The sequence below is a fragment of the Chlamydotis macqueenii genome, chromosome 19, assembly GCF_036417535.1.
Source record: "Chlamydotis macqueenii isolate bChlMac1 chromosome 19, bChlMac1.mat, whole genome shotgun sequence".
Taxonomy (NCBI): domain Eukaryota; kingdom Metazoa; phylum Chordata; class Aves; order Otidiformes; family Otididae; genus Chlamydotis; species Chlamydotis macqueenii.
Genome location: NC_141574.1, coordinates 8,404,400 through 8,417,761, shown reverse-complemented (window position 1 = coordinate 8,417,761; position 13,362 = coordinate 8,404,400). Strand labels below are relative to the sequence as shown.

The window sequence follows — 13,362 nt, the reverse complement described above, 5'->3', positions numbered from 1 at the left end:
CCAATGTAGAGTGCAAACCAGGAGTAACGCTATGTAGATTTTGCTAAGAATAGTTGTTCATTAGCTTGCTCTTCAAGTGCTGTCCAGTTCTGGTTTTTTATCGTTTTTCTGAAAAATGGGATACTTTCATATGTACTTTAGTGGAGACAAATGTTAAGGGGAGACCTTCACGTAGTGATTTTTTTTTCCTGCAAATTGTTTTAATTTCTCCCTGCTGGGATTCAGATAAATTGTTCCAGTCTAGCAACAAAGCAGCTGAGTCAGTTGTTCCCCTTTGATCTGTGGTCCCTCCTGTGACAGCCCAGTCCTGGCTGTTAGATACGGGTCCCTTCAAGGCATCTGCTGATGTTGTTATTCATCAACTGATGGTTATCAATGACATAAAAGAATCTGGGGAGAAACCTTTGTGGAGGAGGGTGGTGGATCTGTGGTGGTTTTGAGGCCAGTGCATTATATTGTGGTAATTTGGGAATTGTCTGTGCTGAAATGGAGTGAGCAACATTGTCTGGAACTTCCTCAAAGCCTTCGCAGTTATATTTCACTGCAGGAAAATGAAGGGGTGGGGGGAATGAAATTATAGGCAGCAGAATTGTTCGAGTGAAAACAACTGTTGTAGTGTGAAGGACAAAGATGAGCTGGAGTGCTTTTGAGCAGCAGGACCTGGCAGGTGGGTGTTCTTTGGCAGCGAGGAGCTGGAGGTATTTGGAGAGGACAGAGGGACTGGTGGCTGACCTCTGCGTGTGCAGTCCCGAATCCAAGGAGGACATGAGACCTCCTGAGAGAGATGTAAATCAGCCCTCCCATGCTCAGCCTGTAGCCAACTGTACCTTCCTTCGCTTTCCAGGACTTTCTATATTTGGCTCGGTGGAAAACGATAACCAAAGACTGTCCTGACACCAGAGCACCCGTGCTCTGCTGGCTTCTGCTGCTTAGCACTTGCATCTGGTAACGAGGTGTCAGGGGCTAATGGCACCTTTAGCCAGGGCCCTGGCAGGACTTCATGGAGGAGGAAGGAGGTCCTACCTACCCAAATTCCCTCGAGAATTCTTAGCCAAGAGTAAAACTGTATTGGGGTCAGTGGCTTTGTCTTACAGATATGAAGTTGGTTTAAATTGGGTGGCATGCCCATCACCCAGAAGCAACCTGCTCTCTGGTATTGGTGCCAATTGCCAGATGCCCACGACATTTGGGAAGTGTCGCTTGCTTGCCTTCTGCTTGGGAGCTCCAGTGGAGGCAGGAGCACGTTGTCTCGTGCTCTAACCTAGGACACTTGTGCAGCAACTGGCATTTGTCTCCTGACTGGCAAACCTGGTGTGCTGTCCTTAGGAAATGCTTCCGATGTTGGCAGCCATCTGCCTGCAACCTGCTCTGCGTTCAGGAGGGAGCACTGAGTCGTCATCAACACGGTGTTGATGGTTGAAGATTTCGTAGTCTTGCAGACCTTCCAACATGAGGAACAGTGAGGGAAATGCCTGCAAAGCGCAGCGCCAAGTTGTAGCTGGCCAGACCCTGGAGATGAGACTTCAAGGACACTGGTACTGCCTCAGTCCCAGCCATAGCCAAGGCCATACCACCTCTTCTGTGCCTTCTTAAGAGCGGGGCTTTTGGTGACTTGATTCTTGTCACCTCTCGATCTTGGGCGTAGTGCGTCATGTCTCTGTTTTAGCGAGGCAATTTGTGTTGTTCTGTGATGGGTTTCCTTCTGACTTTACTACGCTCCCACAGAGACCCAAGTTGGGAGCAAAGCTCATCAAAGGGTTTACATTTGCAGAGGGAAATAAGTTATTTTTTTTCTATTGTGAAGTACTAAAGACCGTATCTCTGCGAGTGTGCCTTCTGCAGCACAGCCCAGCAGTGTCATTATCAATCTTTTGGCTTCCACTTTGTTTGAAAAGCGGTGGGTGCTGTGCAAAAATTGATTGTAGCAATTAAATGGAGAGTGAAGAACATTCCACAAATGCTGGTGCTGTTCACAAGAGAAATATGCTGATTCAGCCCCTTTCCAAGGTTAATTTAAGTTCAGTTTGATCTATGTAGCAATGTAATGACCTCAGTTGTTGTTATTCAATAATAGCTAGCACCGTTAAAAAGGTGCTTGGATTTGTTTAGTATTGTCTGTATTCCTGCTTCTCCAAAAGAAAGATTCCTATTTTGTGTGATGTGAAGTTGTCTCTCAGCTCTCCAATCTGTCATTTTCTAATGTCTCATTTCACCACAACAACAGCCTGAAGCTGTTTGGAGGAAGACAGGAACGATGGGATGAGCGCACACGTCCCTTACCAGCGTTGGGAGACTGATCCCCAACCTGATTTTTGCTGTCTTGTTCTGCAAAGGCAAATGAAGAAGTTCATGCTTCCTATGAGTAGAGAAGGATTTCCCTGCCACAGTCCTGCTCCTTCTGGAGACAGCTGAAGTGGAGGAGCTTTGCTGCTTTTGCTGTTTTGAATTTCAGCCCAGCATGACCATGGCGAGTGGCAGTGGGTGAGATCAGCCACCCCAGTGTAGCCAGCCAGCTTCCAGCAGGTGAGGCCGTTGGCAGCTGCCCTAAGGGCTCTGAGGCACGTGGAGCCTGCGTAGACTTGTTCTAAATACTGCAAGACCCAAAGGTGAGAGCAAATGTGTGGAAAGCTACCTCTGAAGGCGGTGTGGACCCGGGTGCTGGGTAAGAGGTTTTGCTTTAATAGGGTAGGTTAGGGACAAGTGAAAAGCAATCTTTTCCTCCACCTCTGCAACGGGGACAAGGAGCCAAGAGCATTTCTTGGTCATGTGTGAGGATGCGTAAAACACATGTTTGTCCTCCAGTGGCTGTGAAGGGCAAGTTAAAGAAACTTTAACTCAGTCGTGGAAGAAGAGGTTGCAAGACTATGGTTTCTTTCCCCACTCCTCTTCTACAGACTTTTATAGCTGTCCCTCTAAAAATGGGGATATAACCAGAAATGTTCTCATCTTTCTTATTACAAAGATGAGTTGGGTCATCCAACTTGTAAGATCAGTGTCCAAATGAGGTAATAAAAGTAACCCTCTGATTTTTGTAATATGAGAGTTGGATCAGAAAGCGAGAAGCAAGAATAAACAGAGAGCAAATGGAATTAAAAATGACTCATTAGGGACCAGTGCTTATATAGCCCTTGGGGAGGAGAGACTGAGACATGGCTGAACTGTGTGGCAGAACAAACTCTTCACATGTCTCATGCTTTCCTTAGTGCTGTTCTAGGTTGTAGATGTGGCTGTAGATGTTTCTGCAGGAAAGGACGTGAAGGGAAATGGAATCAGGTTCCATCGTTGTCTCCCCTGTGTTGAGTTACCCTGTCGTCTCCCCAGGATGGAGTTGGCCTCTTCCACTTGCTTGACACCAGACCCATTTGGGTGCCAGAGATTTGAAAGCTCGATTGATGGTGTTGAGCTTGAAATCTATAGGCCACGGAACGTTGTCGTGGAGGATGGTGTTGAGCCTGGGGTCAAGGTCAAGAAAGTGTGCAGGGCAGGAGGAAAACTACCCCACCTCAAGCCAAACCTTACCTCTCTCCCATGACATCTTGCTTGATACCACTACAGCACCCCCTGACTCTCTGGGGAGCCGCAGCGGTGGAAGGGCAGAATGAACCCTGCTTCTGTTTCAAACGAAGGATTTCTCCTTCTGCCAACACAACTTCTTCGAGGGAAGAGTGTACAGCCCTTTCTTTCCCAATTTCCTGAGCCTGCTGCTGCCCTCCTGTGTCGCAAGATGAAGCCCAGACAAACTCCACCCAAGCTGCAGAGAGCTGCAGCGTCAGGAGAAAGCAGCGCTGCTGCTCACGGCAGGCACTGCTGGCAGGAAAGCAGGCGGCTGCATAAAAACTTCTGCTTGTTTTCTTCACAAGAACCCCCAGTTTCTTTTCATAAACTCCACCACGGAGCTACGGGCAGGGCAATATTAATCCCAGCTTTTGCTTGGAGCTTGAGCGCAGCATTGGGTCGGAGTTGATACAAGCCAGCCTTATCTCCTGACACTGCTTTCAAGAAGTTCGTGGCATTTCCCTGACAGCTCTAATGAAGGGAGATAGCATTACATATCTCGTGTCTGATTTATCAATCACACAATGAATCAACGACATGCATATTTTTTGCATGAAAACAGTCCCTGTAATGTGATTCCCCGCGCGGAAGATTCTGAAAGGTTTTAAAGAAAATCTTTGTGCTGTGCACAAAGTTAGATTGATACGTTGTTGTTTGTACAGAATCGCCCCGTTCATTTGGAACAGATTGCCCCCAACACCTTCACCACCCTGTGTCTCTTGATTTTGAAGCACCGTTACTTGAAGGTTTAATGGAATCTTTGTATGAAATGTTTCTGTATCTCCCCCTTCCTCCAAGCAGCTGTCTGGGATGTTTTAAGGGGTTTGCTTTTCCTTTCTCTGATAAAACAATTTCCTGCTCTAGTGGAGAAGTATTTGGAAAATAGACCATGTTTCATGGTGGTGTGACATGGCAGAGAGATTGAGTGGGAAACACCAGTTGCTTGACTGTGAGGCTGCTGCTGGTCCTGTAGAGTGGACATTAGCAGTTGCTTGATAATTAGAATTATAGAATCACAGAATCATTAGGGTGGGAAGGGACCTGCAAAGCCCACCCAGTCCAACCCCCCTGCAAGGAGCAGGGACCTCTCCAACCAGATCAGGTTGCTCAGAGCCCCGTCCAACCTGGCCTGGAATGTTTCCAGGGCTGGGGCATCCACCACCTCTCTGGGCAGCCTGGGCCAGTGTTCCACCACCCTCAGTATAAAAAATTTTTTCCTTATGTCCAGTCTGAATCTGGTTCCTTCTATTTTAAAACCATTACCCCTTGTCCTGTCACAACAGGGCCTGATAAAGAGTTTCTCCCTGTCTTTCTTATAAGCCCCCTTTAGGTACTGGAAGGATAATAATTCAAGGACTTTAATGGATTTTCCATGTTGTGTATGTGATTGCCACTAGCAGTTACTTATTTTTTTTCTGTCCTGAACAGGAAAGTGGTTTACCTGATCTCTAAGGTTCCCTAATGTGACCCTGTGCAGAATCTGCTGCTCCTGTAACCATTGAATTTAAGGCGTATTTGGGCTATCTCACAGGGAGCTGTATAATAACCAGCTGGTTTCTAGCAGCAATAACAAATCAATCCCTGTAAAACTTTTATTTTAATGCCGAGTTTCTGTAGGTCAGTTAATGTAACAATGTCCCTAAGAATCAAATGCAACTTCCCAACTGATTTTTACAAGGAGGAACCATGAACCAAAACGGTGTCTATGTTCGTATCCGAACTTTGCATCTATCTCATTGGCTTTCTTCTAATCAACAATAATTGTGCTTATGATGAGGGCACTTGAGACCCTTTGGGCACTGGTCTTTCTCTCATTTGGGCATGCTTCCATCTTTCAGAATGACAGTTAAAATCTGTTCATTCTCAAGTGGAGTAATTGTTGGATCTTATTTCTTATCACTATTGGATTGAAGGAGCAATCTGTCCCCTAAGACTGGTTCCTGTGTAAGGAACGTAAGTCGTTTGCCAGAACCACAAAAAGGCTTTAAAGACCACCTCCTCCACCACCACCTCCCGCAGATTCTTTTAATTACAAGTTCGGGATTTTTAGTCAAATAGATTTAATATTTTCATAAAATAATTTGAAAAATTCTTTTTTTTCCCTGTAACATGCAACTTAGTTTGCCAAGCAAATCCTATGTCTTCATTAGGAAATGCTTTTGTGGTGCGTTTACTACCTGGGAACATTATTTAAAAGCTTTGTTTTTTAAGAGAAACATTTTTGTGGACAAAAAGTAGATTTCAGCAAGGGAGGTGTGTGAGGAGTACGATCATAAGATAAAAATGACTTGGGATCCTTTTTTTCAGCTTGCACCAAGACAAGCCAGGAAGGGACTAAGCCACTTATTTTTTTGATTTTTTCTGCTCTCTTCTTGCCGCTTTTCGTTTAGAGTCCAGCAGAGGAGGAGAGCACCCCAGGCATCTCAGCCTGTTTGAGCTGCTGATGTGAATGTCTCAGCCACAACTGAGGGCTTCTCACTTGGTGAGAAGCAGCGGGCTGATCTCAAAGCCATTGCTGAGAACAGATGTTACTTGGTCAAGACTGAGTTCATCCCAAGCTGGCCTGGCTCCATGTCCGTAGCACTGTTACGTCCCCAGCAGGTGACAAGCAATAAATTGAACGGAGAAGAATGATGTGATTCTGGGGGTGGAAGGTCATAGCTCCGATGTATTTTTATCAGGTGTTTTAAAGCAATGCTGGGGAGTCTGATTTCACTCTGAGCCCCGTTGTGTACTTCACTCTGTAATGAGCTCTTTGCACGGCATTGAAGGATTGCTGGATCTTTTCCACATCCAGCTTCTCCTGGCTCTAACGCTTCGGGGTGCCAGCGATGGCAGGCTGCGTGGGCTCGCAGCAGCAGAGGTAAATCTCCAGTGTGTAGCAATATCGGAGAAACTCCCCAGGTGCCTCAGAGCGCAGTGACCCAGTAGGACCACTGCCAAGTCCTTCCCTCGCTGCTGCTCTCAAGAAAAGCCTTGATGGTCTGGTGATCTCTGAACATTGCCTGTGTTTCATCTAAGCTAGTAGGGTAGCCTGTGCTTTTGTGTCTTCTTTGCTCTGATTCTCCCCCAGAAGATACCTGTTGATGAATCAGTCACTTTTTGCATCCTCTTTTTTGGAAATCCTCTACAAAAACCCCAATACCTTTGCAGAAAGAGCATGAACTGCGCTACCTGTTGATTGGCAGAAGCCGTTGGCCCACATTTATGTCTTCCATGCAATAGCTGATGACATAAACCTTGCCTTTGGGTCTACATTGGGTCACTGCAATGACATCAACTATTACTCCCTACATAATTTATCAGTATAACGAAGACTCCTCCATCCATTAATTATCTTGTCCCCTTTCACCAAAGCCTCTAAGATGTAATAAGGATGAAGTCACCTGGATTCTGGACACCCAGTTCATCAGATTTTAGTAAGTGGACACTTACTTGAATGTCTTTTGGCTTTTGAAACCAGGCAATTGTGTCTGCGTTGGAATGTTGTGTTCACAGGTTTCATATTGCTACAAGAGAGATACCATTCGCCATCAGATTTTGTAAAACTCCCCGTTTAGCTCTGTGTCATGATGAATGATTAAAAAACTCTTCTATTTTGCCAAATAATTTGCTATAAAGAAAGATATGTCCAACAAGTTATGCAATTACCATTTTAATCAGCTTGTGTCTTTACAAGATCAAGGGAATCTTATTTTACACTGAAATTTTTAGTTGATGAGCTGGGTTCATGCAGTTTCTTTCCCTCCTCTTTAGAGAGGGATGGAGGGGAGTTAATTCCGCCAGTGCTTCAAGAGACCAGCTATCCCCTGTTTGTTAATTAATAATATCCATCTGGATTATGTCAAATGATTCCCTTTGCATTTCCATGGATTTTTATCCAAAGAAAAAGCATTCTGAGCCCTGTTGTATCAATTTTGAAATCTTTGGAAACCCTACTGTTCTTTCCTTGTTTCTAGCACCTACTAGTTACAGGACATCAGGAATGCGAGCGGAGGACGGATGATGGGAGGAGGCTGTGTTTGTGAAATCTTCTTTTGATGTGCGGGAACAACCAAAGTAGGGTTCTTGAAAGCCACTACGCGCCAAAAAAAGTCCTCTGACACCGAACATCTCAAGAAGATGAAAACCTTCCTCCCATTTCCATTGTCCCTGGCCTGAGCTGTTGATCTGACGCACGAAATGTGGTATGTGTCTGAAGTTTAGAAAGTTTATGCTGGCAAATAGAAAAGGAGGAGGTGGGTTGAGTAAGCTGGGACTGAGCCGCAGGCACATAACGCTAACGTCCCTGCTGAGGGCCCTACGTGTGAGCGGGCCCCACAGTTGAAGAGCCAGGCTGTGAGTGGAAGAGCCAGCGCCAGATCCTGTACAGAGGTGAGCCCGGCGGCTCTGCGGGACTCAAAGGGCCCAGGGGTGAATTTTGCAGGCAATAACCTCTGCTGCTGGCGTTGGCCTGCGAGCTCCTTGGCCAGCGCAGTGCGTCATCCCTCCTGCTTTCCCTTCGCGTTCACACGCCATCTCCTACATCGAGCCCATCTCCTGCTGCGGTGCTGGCAGGAGACACGAGCCCATTTCAGCTTTTTCCAGCTTTCTGACCCAGTTCAGCTGCATCTGAGAGGTGGGGTCTGGAAACCAGAGACAAGCCCTCATGCCGATGGGACCTCTGTTGCCAGAGGCTCCAGTTCAGCGTGTCCATTTAGGCTCAGATTTGATTTTTTGCTTCCATGCATGCAAAAAGACAAAAGCCCAAGTGTTTTGTTGCATTAAGGCCATCCTCCACCTTGTCCAGTGCAACGCAAACTGGAGTGGAAAGGCCACCAGCAGCAACCTCAAGCACTGCCCTTCAGCCAGTTCTCTGTACTTGCTCTAGCTGGTTGGGTGGCTAACATTACCCATGGCATCAAGACGTATTTCATTTACATGGTGACATTAGGGTGTTTTCTGCCTCTGTTCTCCGTTTATTCCGAAGAACTTTCGCCTTGGGAGTGGTGATAGTCACAGAAGTGGGCACTGCTTGCCATGAGGATTTCCAGTCAAAGCCACGTGTTCTTCAGTTGGTGTTATTCCCCTCTCTACCTCAACCTTATTGACTAGAAAATACCAAGACTTTAATACTGAGACTTTAATACATTGCACATTTTGCTAATTTGCTTTCTGGCCGTGAGCCTCTGTGGTATCATTTTCCAGCGGTTTACTCAGTGGGCTAGAAACTTTCTTTTTTTGTTTAATGAAAGTGGGAATTCTCCCTGAGTCCCTTGACTATGGCAATGGCAGCCTTAAGAAAAACAGAACGTGACAGCAATTAGATGAATGGCTCCAGAGCTATTGCAATAATGCATACGGAGCCCGTTTGGGCTATGTGCTGTGCTAGCTTGTGAGAGGACACTCCTTGTTGAAAGAACTGTATGGTTTGAGATCTTGAATGTGACTAAATCCCTCGTGCTTCTCCTTCTTTAGTTTGGCTCTGTGGATCTCACGGATGGGAGAGCTCTCTTCTTTCGACTTTATTTCTTTTGGGCACTTCTTCAGTTCTAATCATAAAAACTAGAATTTCTCAGCAATTTCAAGTCTGGAGACTTCCTGACCTCTGTTATTTTGTGCCCAGGGAAAATAAACGTGTTACTATGGTTTGAGCCTTGATGACTCCTAAGTACATATAGGCAATTTATGAGAGAGCATACTGGATTATTCTGTGCGTGCCTTTAAATCTTTTACAGCGTTTATCAGCAGAGCGCTCATTTAAAACATGTTGTTTTAATGAAAAGGATACCGTTGCCACTGTTTTGTGTTGATTATGTGGTAACACATTTTTATTATCACCCATAAAAATGATTTGGAGCTGTTCCACTCCAGATGCAACCTTCAGCAGCGCTCTGCTAGCGCCGCTCGCACCGCCCGGGAGGGCCCCGCACCCCTGCGGTTTGCTGGTCTCTGACCATTGCTGCTATTGATTTCATATCGCCTCTTCCCACAGTGCTGCTGGGCTCCAGAAAATACAAGGCAGCGCTGGTTGGTCCCTTCCTCGCAGCGGGAGCATCCTGACCCTGCCCTGGCCGTAGCCCCTCTGATTTGCCACCCCCAGGATTAGTTTTGCCTCCGTTGCAGAGTTCATCTTGGCAAAACCCAGGTGTTTTGCTGGGGAAGTAAGAGGATAATACAATAAAATAAAGTGATCCAGAACAGGTCTTCAGTGCACACTTGAGTGCCACGTCAATGGGAATTAAGCAGATTATGGTAAGGCACGTGCTTAAGTGTTTGTTGAACTGATAGCATATTTCCTTGAAAGTCTGACAAATGAATCACTGAGGAGAAGCACAGAGGTGCAGGAGAGCGACTGAACCAATTCCTTCCTCGCCTGGCACCAGAGAAGCCTGTTGAATCAAAGCGCTTTTTGCTTGCTTTTTGCTTGCTTATTATTCAGAAAGCAAGATTCTGGATCCATTAATAAAAATCCTTGTAATAAAGGAAGAATTTTGCTTGTATGCAACAGCTGAGGTTCAGTTCCCCTGCACTTAAGCTAGCTCCCAGTTTAATTAGTTTCTGATTCACCCCTGTCAGGCCAGTGCATTCTGCAGGAAGTTCATCATTTCTGGCACTGCTGCAGAACTGGCTCTCACCATGCCGTGTAAGAAATAAGTGATAAACCTTGTAATAATTGCAAGTTAAAAACAAACAAGTGGAGCCAAGTCACTCTCATTTATAATTGCAGCGTGACTTCATTATGTAAAGACAACGCAGCATGTAAAAGCTGAAACTTCTAGGGATTTAGTGGAAAGTTTGAGCCATATTCTCTTTTATTTCCCTTATCCCTAAATCGGTATTTGCTTAGGTGGCTTCCAAACGGGAAGAGACAGTGCTGTAACAAACCACAGCCTTGCACTCCTCAGTTTTCCCATGTAGCTTTGTGCTTAGAAAGCAGACTTTGCTGGAGAGGCTGGATGCTCGGATCAAAACTTCTAGGAACCTCAGCCCTGCTCCTGCCTGATGGGCATCCTGTGTCCGTCCTGCACAGGCAGCTCTGTCAGGGATGGGTCCAGCTGCCGGGTGAGCGGCAGGGTTGCTGCTGCGTCCCAGGCTCGGCTAACACAGGGACTGCTGCGCCGGGAACGTGGGTGCTGCCCTTGGCCCCTGTTTAGCTCCTGTCTAGCGACTGGGGTGAAATCCATCGGCAGCAGAGCACGTGGGCTTGGCGCTCCAGGTCAGTGCTCCCGATGGATTAGGCTGTTTCAAGAGAAATCTGTAGACTGTTTTGTTATGCCACCCTTGCTTCCTGGCTGGGAAGGTAAGGGGATGAAGCATTTAGATTAAAATAGAAAATCTGTTTTTAAAAATAATCCTAATTTTAATCCTAATCCTAACTTTAATTAAAATATATTGATTATAAAGTGCAATGAATGTTTCCCTGGGCTTCACTTTAATGGAGTTTGTCAGTGGGCAGGGCCCACCTGGGTCCTCTATCCCTCTGCTTCTTGTGGGCGTTTAGGTTTTTTGCAGCCATGTTAAAGACTAACTTCCAGTTTTATACAGGCCACCAGTGACCGAGGGAGTGCAGCTTGAGGAACAGCAGCCTAAGTCACGCAGGGAAATAGGGTCACCTGGCCATCTTAGGTTCTAAATGGCCCAAATAGCTCAGGGACGCACATTGGGACGTGGGTTCATTTGAAGGCAGTGTGCTTACAAGGTATAGAAACAGTTGTGAGTTTTAATAATGTCCTATTCCTTCTAAGTATACCTATTTGAGGAAATTGCCTGCCTTTTTTTTTTTTTATTTGCTCATCAAATTAAAGCACTTCAGCTCTTTAAAACCTTCGTAGTCTCCATCATCTTTAATTTGATTTACAACTGGTGCTTGTCCCGAGGCACCTCAGTTTGCTCCCCAGGGTACGGCCCTTCACCTTGGACCCGATCTCAGTAATTTCTGACCGTGTGACTCTGGATCTGAACACGTCACCTATCCATGAACTGCTGTGTCCCTGACCAGCAGCTCTGGTCCCTGGTTTCATGTTTCTCACTGGGGAGACGATGCCTGTGAGGCCGAGTCTCTGTGGAAGCAGTGAAGCCCTCGCCAAGGAGGGTGCGTGCGGGACCCGCTTGCAACTTAACACAGCAGCTTCCTACGCTTGTTACTGCCACTTCCCAGAAAACCAGTAGAGCTTTGACACCAAAACGCTGTGGTCACAGCTCCTGCGGGCAAGGAGAGGAGTTCCAAGACCTCTTCAGGACTGAGAGCCTGTATGAAACCATCCCGCTGACCTTGTTTGCCTTCCCCATGTCCCCTGTCTAGATCCTGCTGCTCGAGGCTGCGGAGCGAAGCCCACCGTTGGAAAACAACCTGCCGATCGCTGGGACGACAGCCACCTGGTACGACGATCTGCTACCAGATGCCTTTCCTCTGATGAATCCTGGGACTGTCCTGAGGAAAACAGGGGGATCTGCTGGTAAGCCTTACCTGCTCATCCCCAAATCGCCCACCCTACAGACATGGGTCCTGTAGGGTCACTAAAAAGGAGGCCGTGTTGCCACTGGGATGGTACTGCTGTAGTGTTGGAAACTGCAGGGGAGAGGAGCTGGAGGGAAACGCTGGCAGCTCCTTCTCTCTGCTCCGCAGAGGAGAAGAGGGTTAAGATTTTCAGATGGGCGATTCCTCTCTTTTTTATGGGCACACTTGCTGCTGTGTGTTTGATCCAGCACGGAGCCGCTGCTAGGAACAGCCGCACTGGTGCTGCGTGATGAGCACGGGGCAGCCGGCCTTGCTGCTACGAGTGGCTCTGCATCTGCGCTTTGCTTTGCACCCTCAGCAGGGGCACCATAGCTTTGGTTTTTGCAAATGCTTGCTGCAGGATAGGATTGTGTTTAGCGGGAAAACCACCCTGCAGAGAGGCATTTTGAGAGCTTTCAGCCTCTCCTTTAGGGTCAGAATCAGCATTATTTAGCTCTAGAGACAGGATTCCTCCAAACCAGGGGCTGTTCAGTCTAAAGGTGTCATTTTGCCTCTTGTCACTCCCTCTCTGCCGAGCTGTGAACGCAGAGGGTGGTCGCACACTGACACCTGTGCGGACTCACAGAAGAAGGAATTCAATCTGCTCTGATCCCACCCCAAAGCAACCTTTTAGCTGCAGCAAGCTGGATGCAATTTCCTCAGGGCCCCTTCCTGCTGCCCGTGCGAGGATGAGGGTCACCTCACAAAGAGAGGGACTTCAGCTTTTCTCTCTGTCTCTGCCCCTCCTTAAGTTAAGCCAGCGCAGAACAGGCACGTTCCTGGAAGCAAGCAGCCAAGTTTGAAAGCTAACATGAAGCTCCATTTTGCCAGCCTTAATGGCCCATTGCTAGCCTTGATTTCTGCTGGCACAAGCGTCTACTGAGGGTTGAATTCTGGTCTTGGGAAAGTTATGCCTGCCTGTGTGGTTCAGTGTACGTGTTTTAAGTCCAAAGACTATGGGTTTTGAGGCCTGGATAGATTGAAACATTCCGGAGGAACTCCGGAGAGCCATTGGGATCACAGGGGAACAATTCATACTCACCTACTGAGTGCCGAATGCAGGGTTTCCCCGTCTGGGAGCGATGCGGGGAGGCAGAGGACTAGGGTGCAGGGGTAATTCTTGGTTTTATTAGGAGGAAAAACTTTCCCATGAATAGCAACATCAGTTGCAGTCTGCATTATATTTTTTAAATTTACCATAAACACAATGGGCTGTTTTATGATCCCTCTTGTGGCATGAAAAAAAAATACACTTATAAGAAAATCTCCCTCTGAGCCTACTTGGCTAGACAGATCCCCGCGCATTGAATTTCCTTGACCTTGGCATT

The 13,362-nt window shown here is 46.9% G+C and overlaps 1 protein-coding gene across 6 annotated transcripts in view; it reads left to right on the top strand.

The window, feature by feature from the left end:
• Positions 1-13,362, top strand: part of COL26A1 (collagen type XXVI alpha 1 chain) — a 174,344-nt gene that overhangs the window by 134,605 nt on the left and 26,377 nt on the right. For all 6 annotated transcript variants that reach the window (XM_086763036.1, XM_086763032.1, XM_086763034.1 and 3 more), the window contains one exon: positions 11,840-11,993. In XM_086763036.1, coding sequence (XP_086619162.1) covers positions 11,840-11,993 — 154 coding nt within the window. The remainder of the gene's footprint in view (positions 1-11,839; positions 11,994-13,362) is intronic.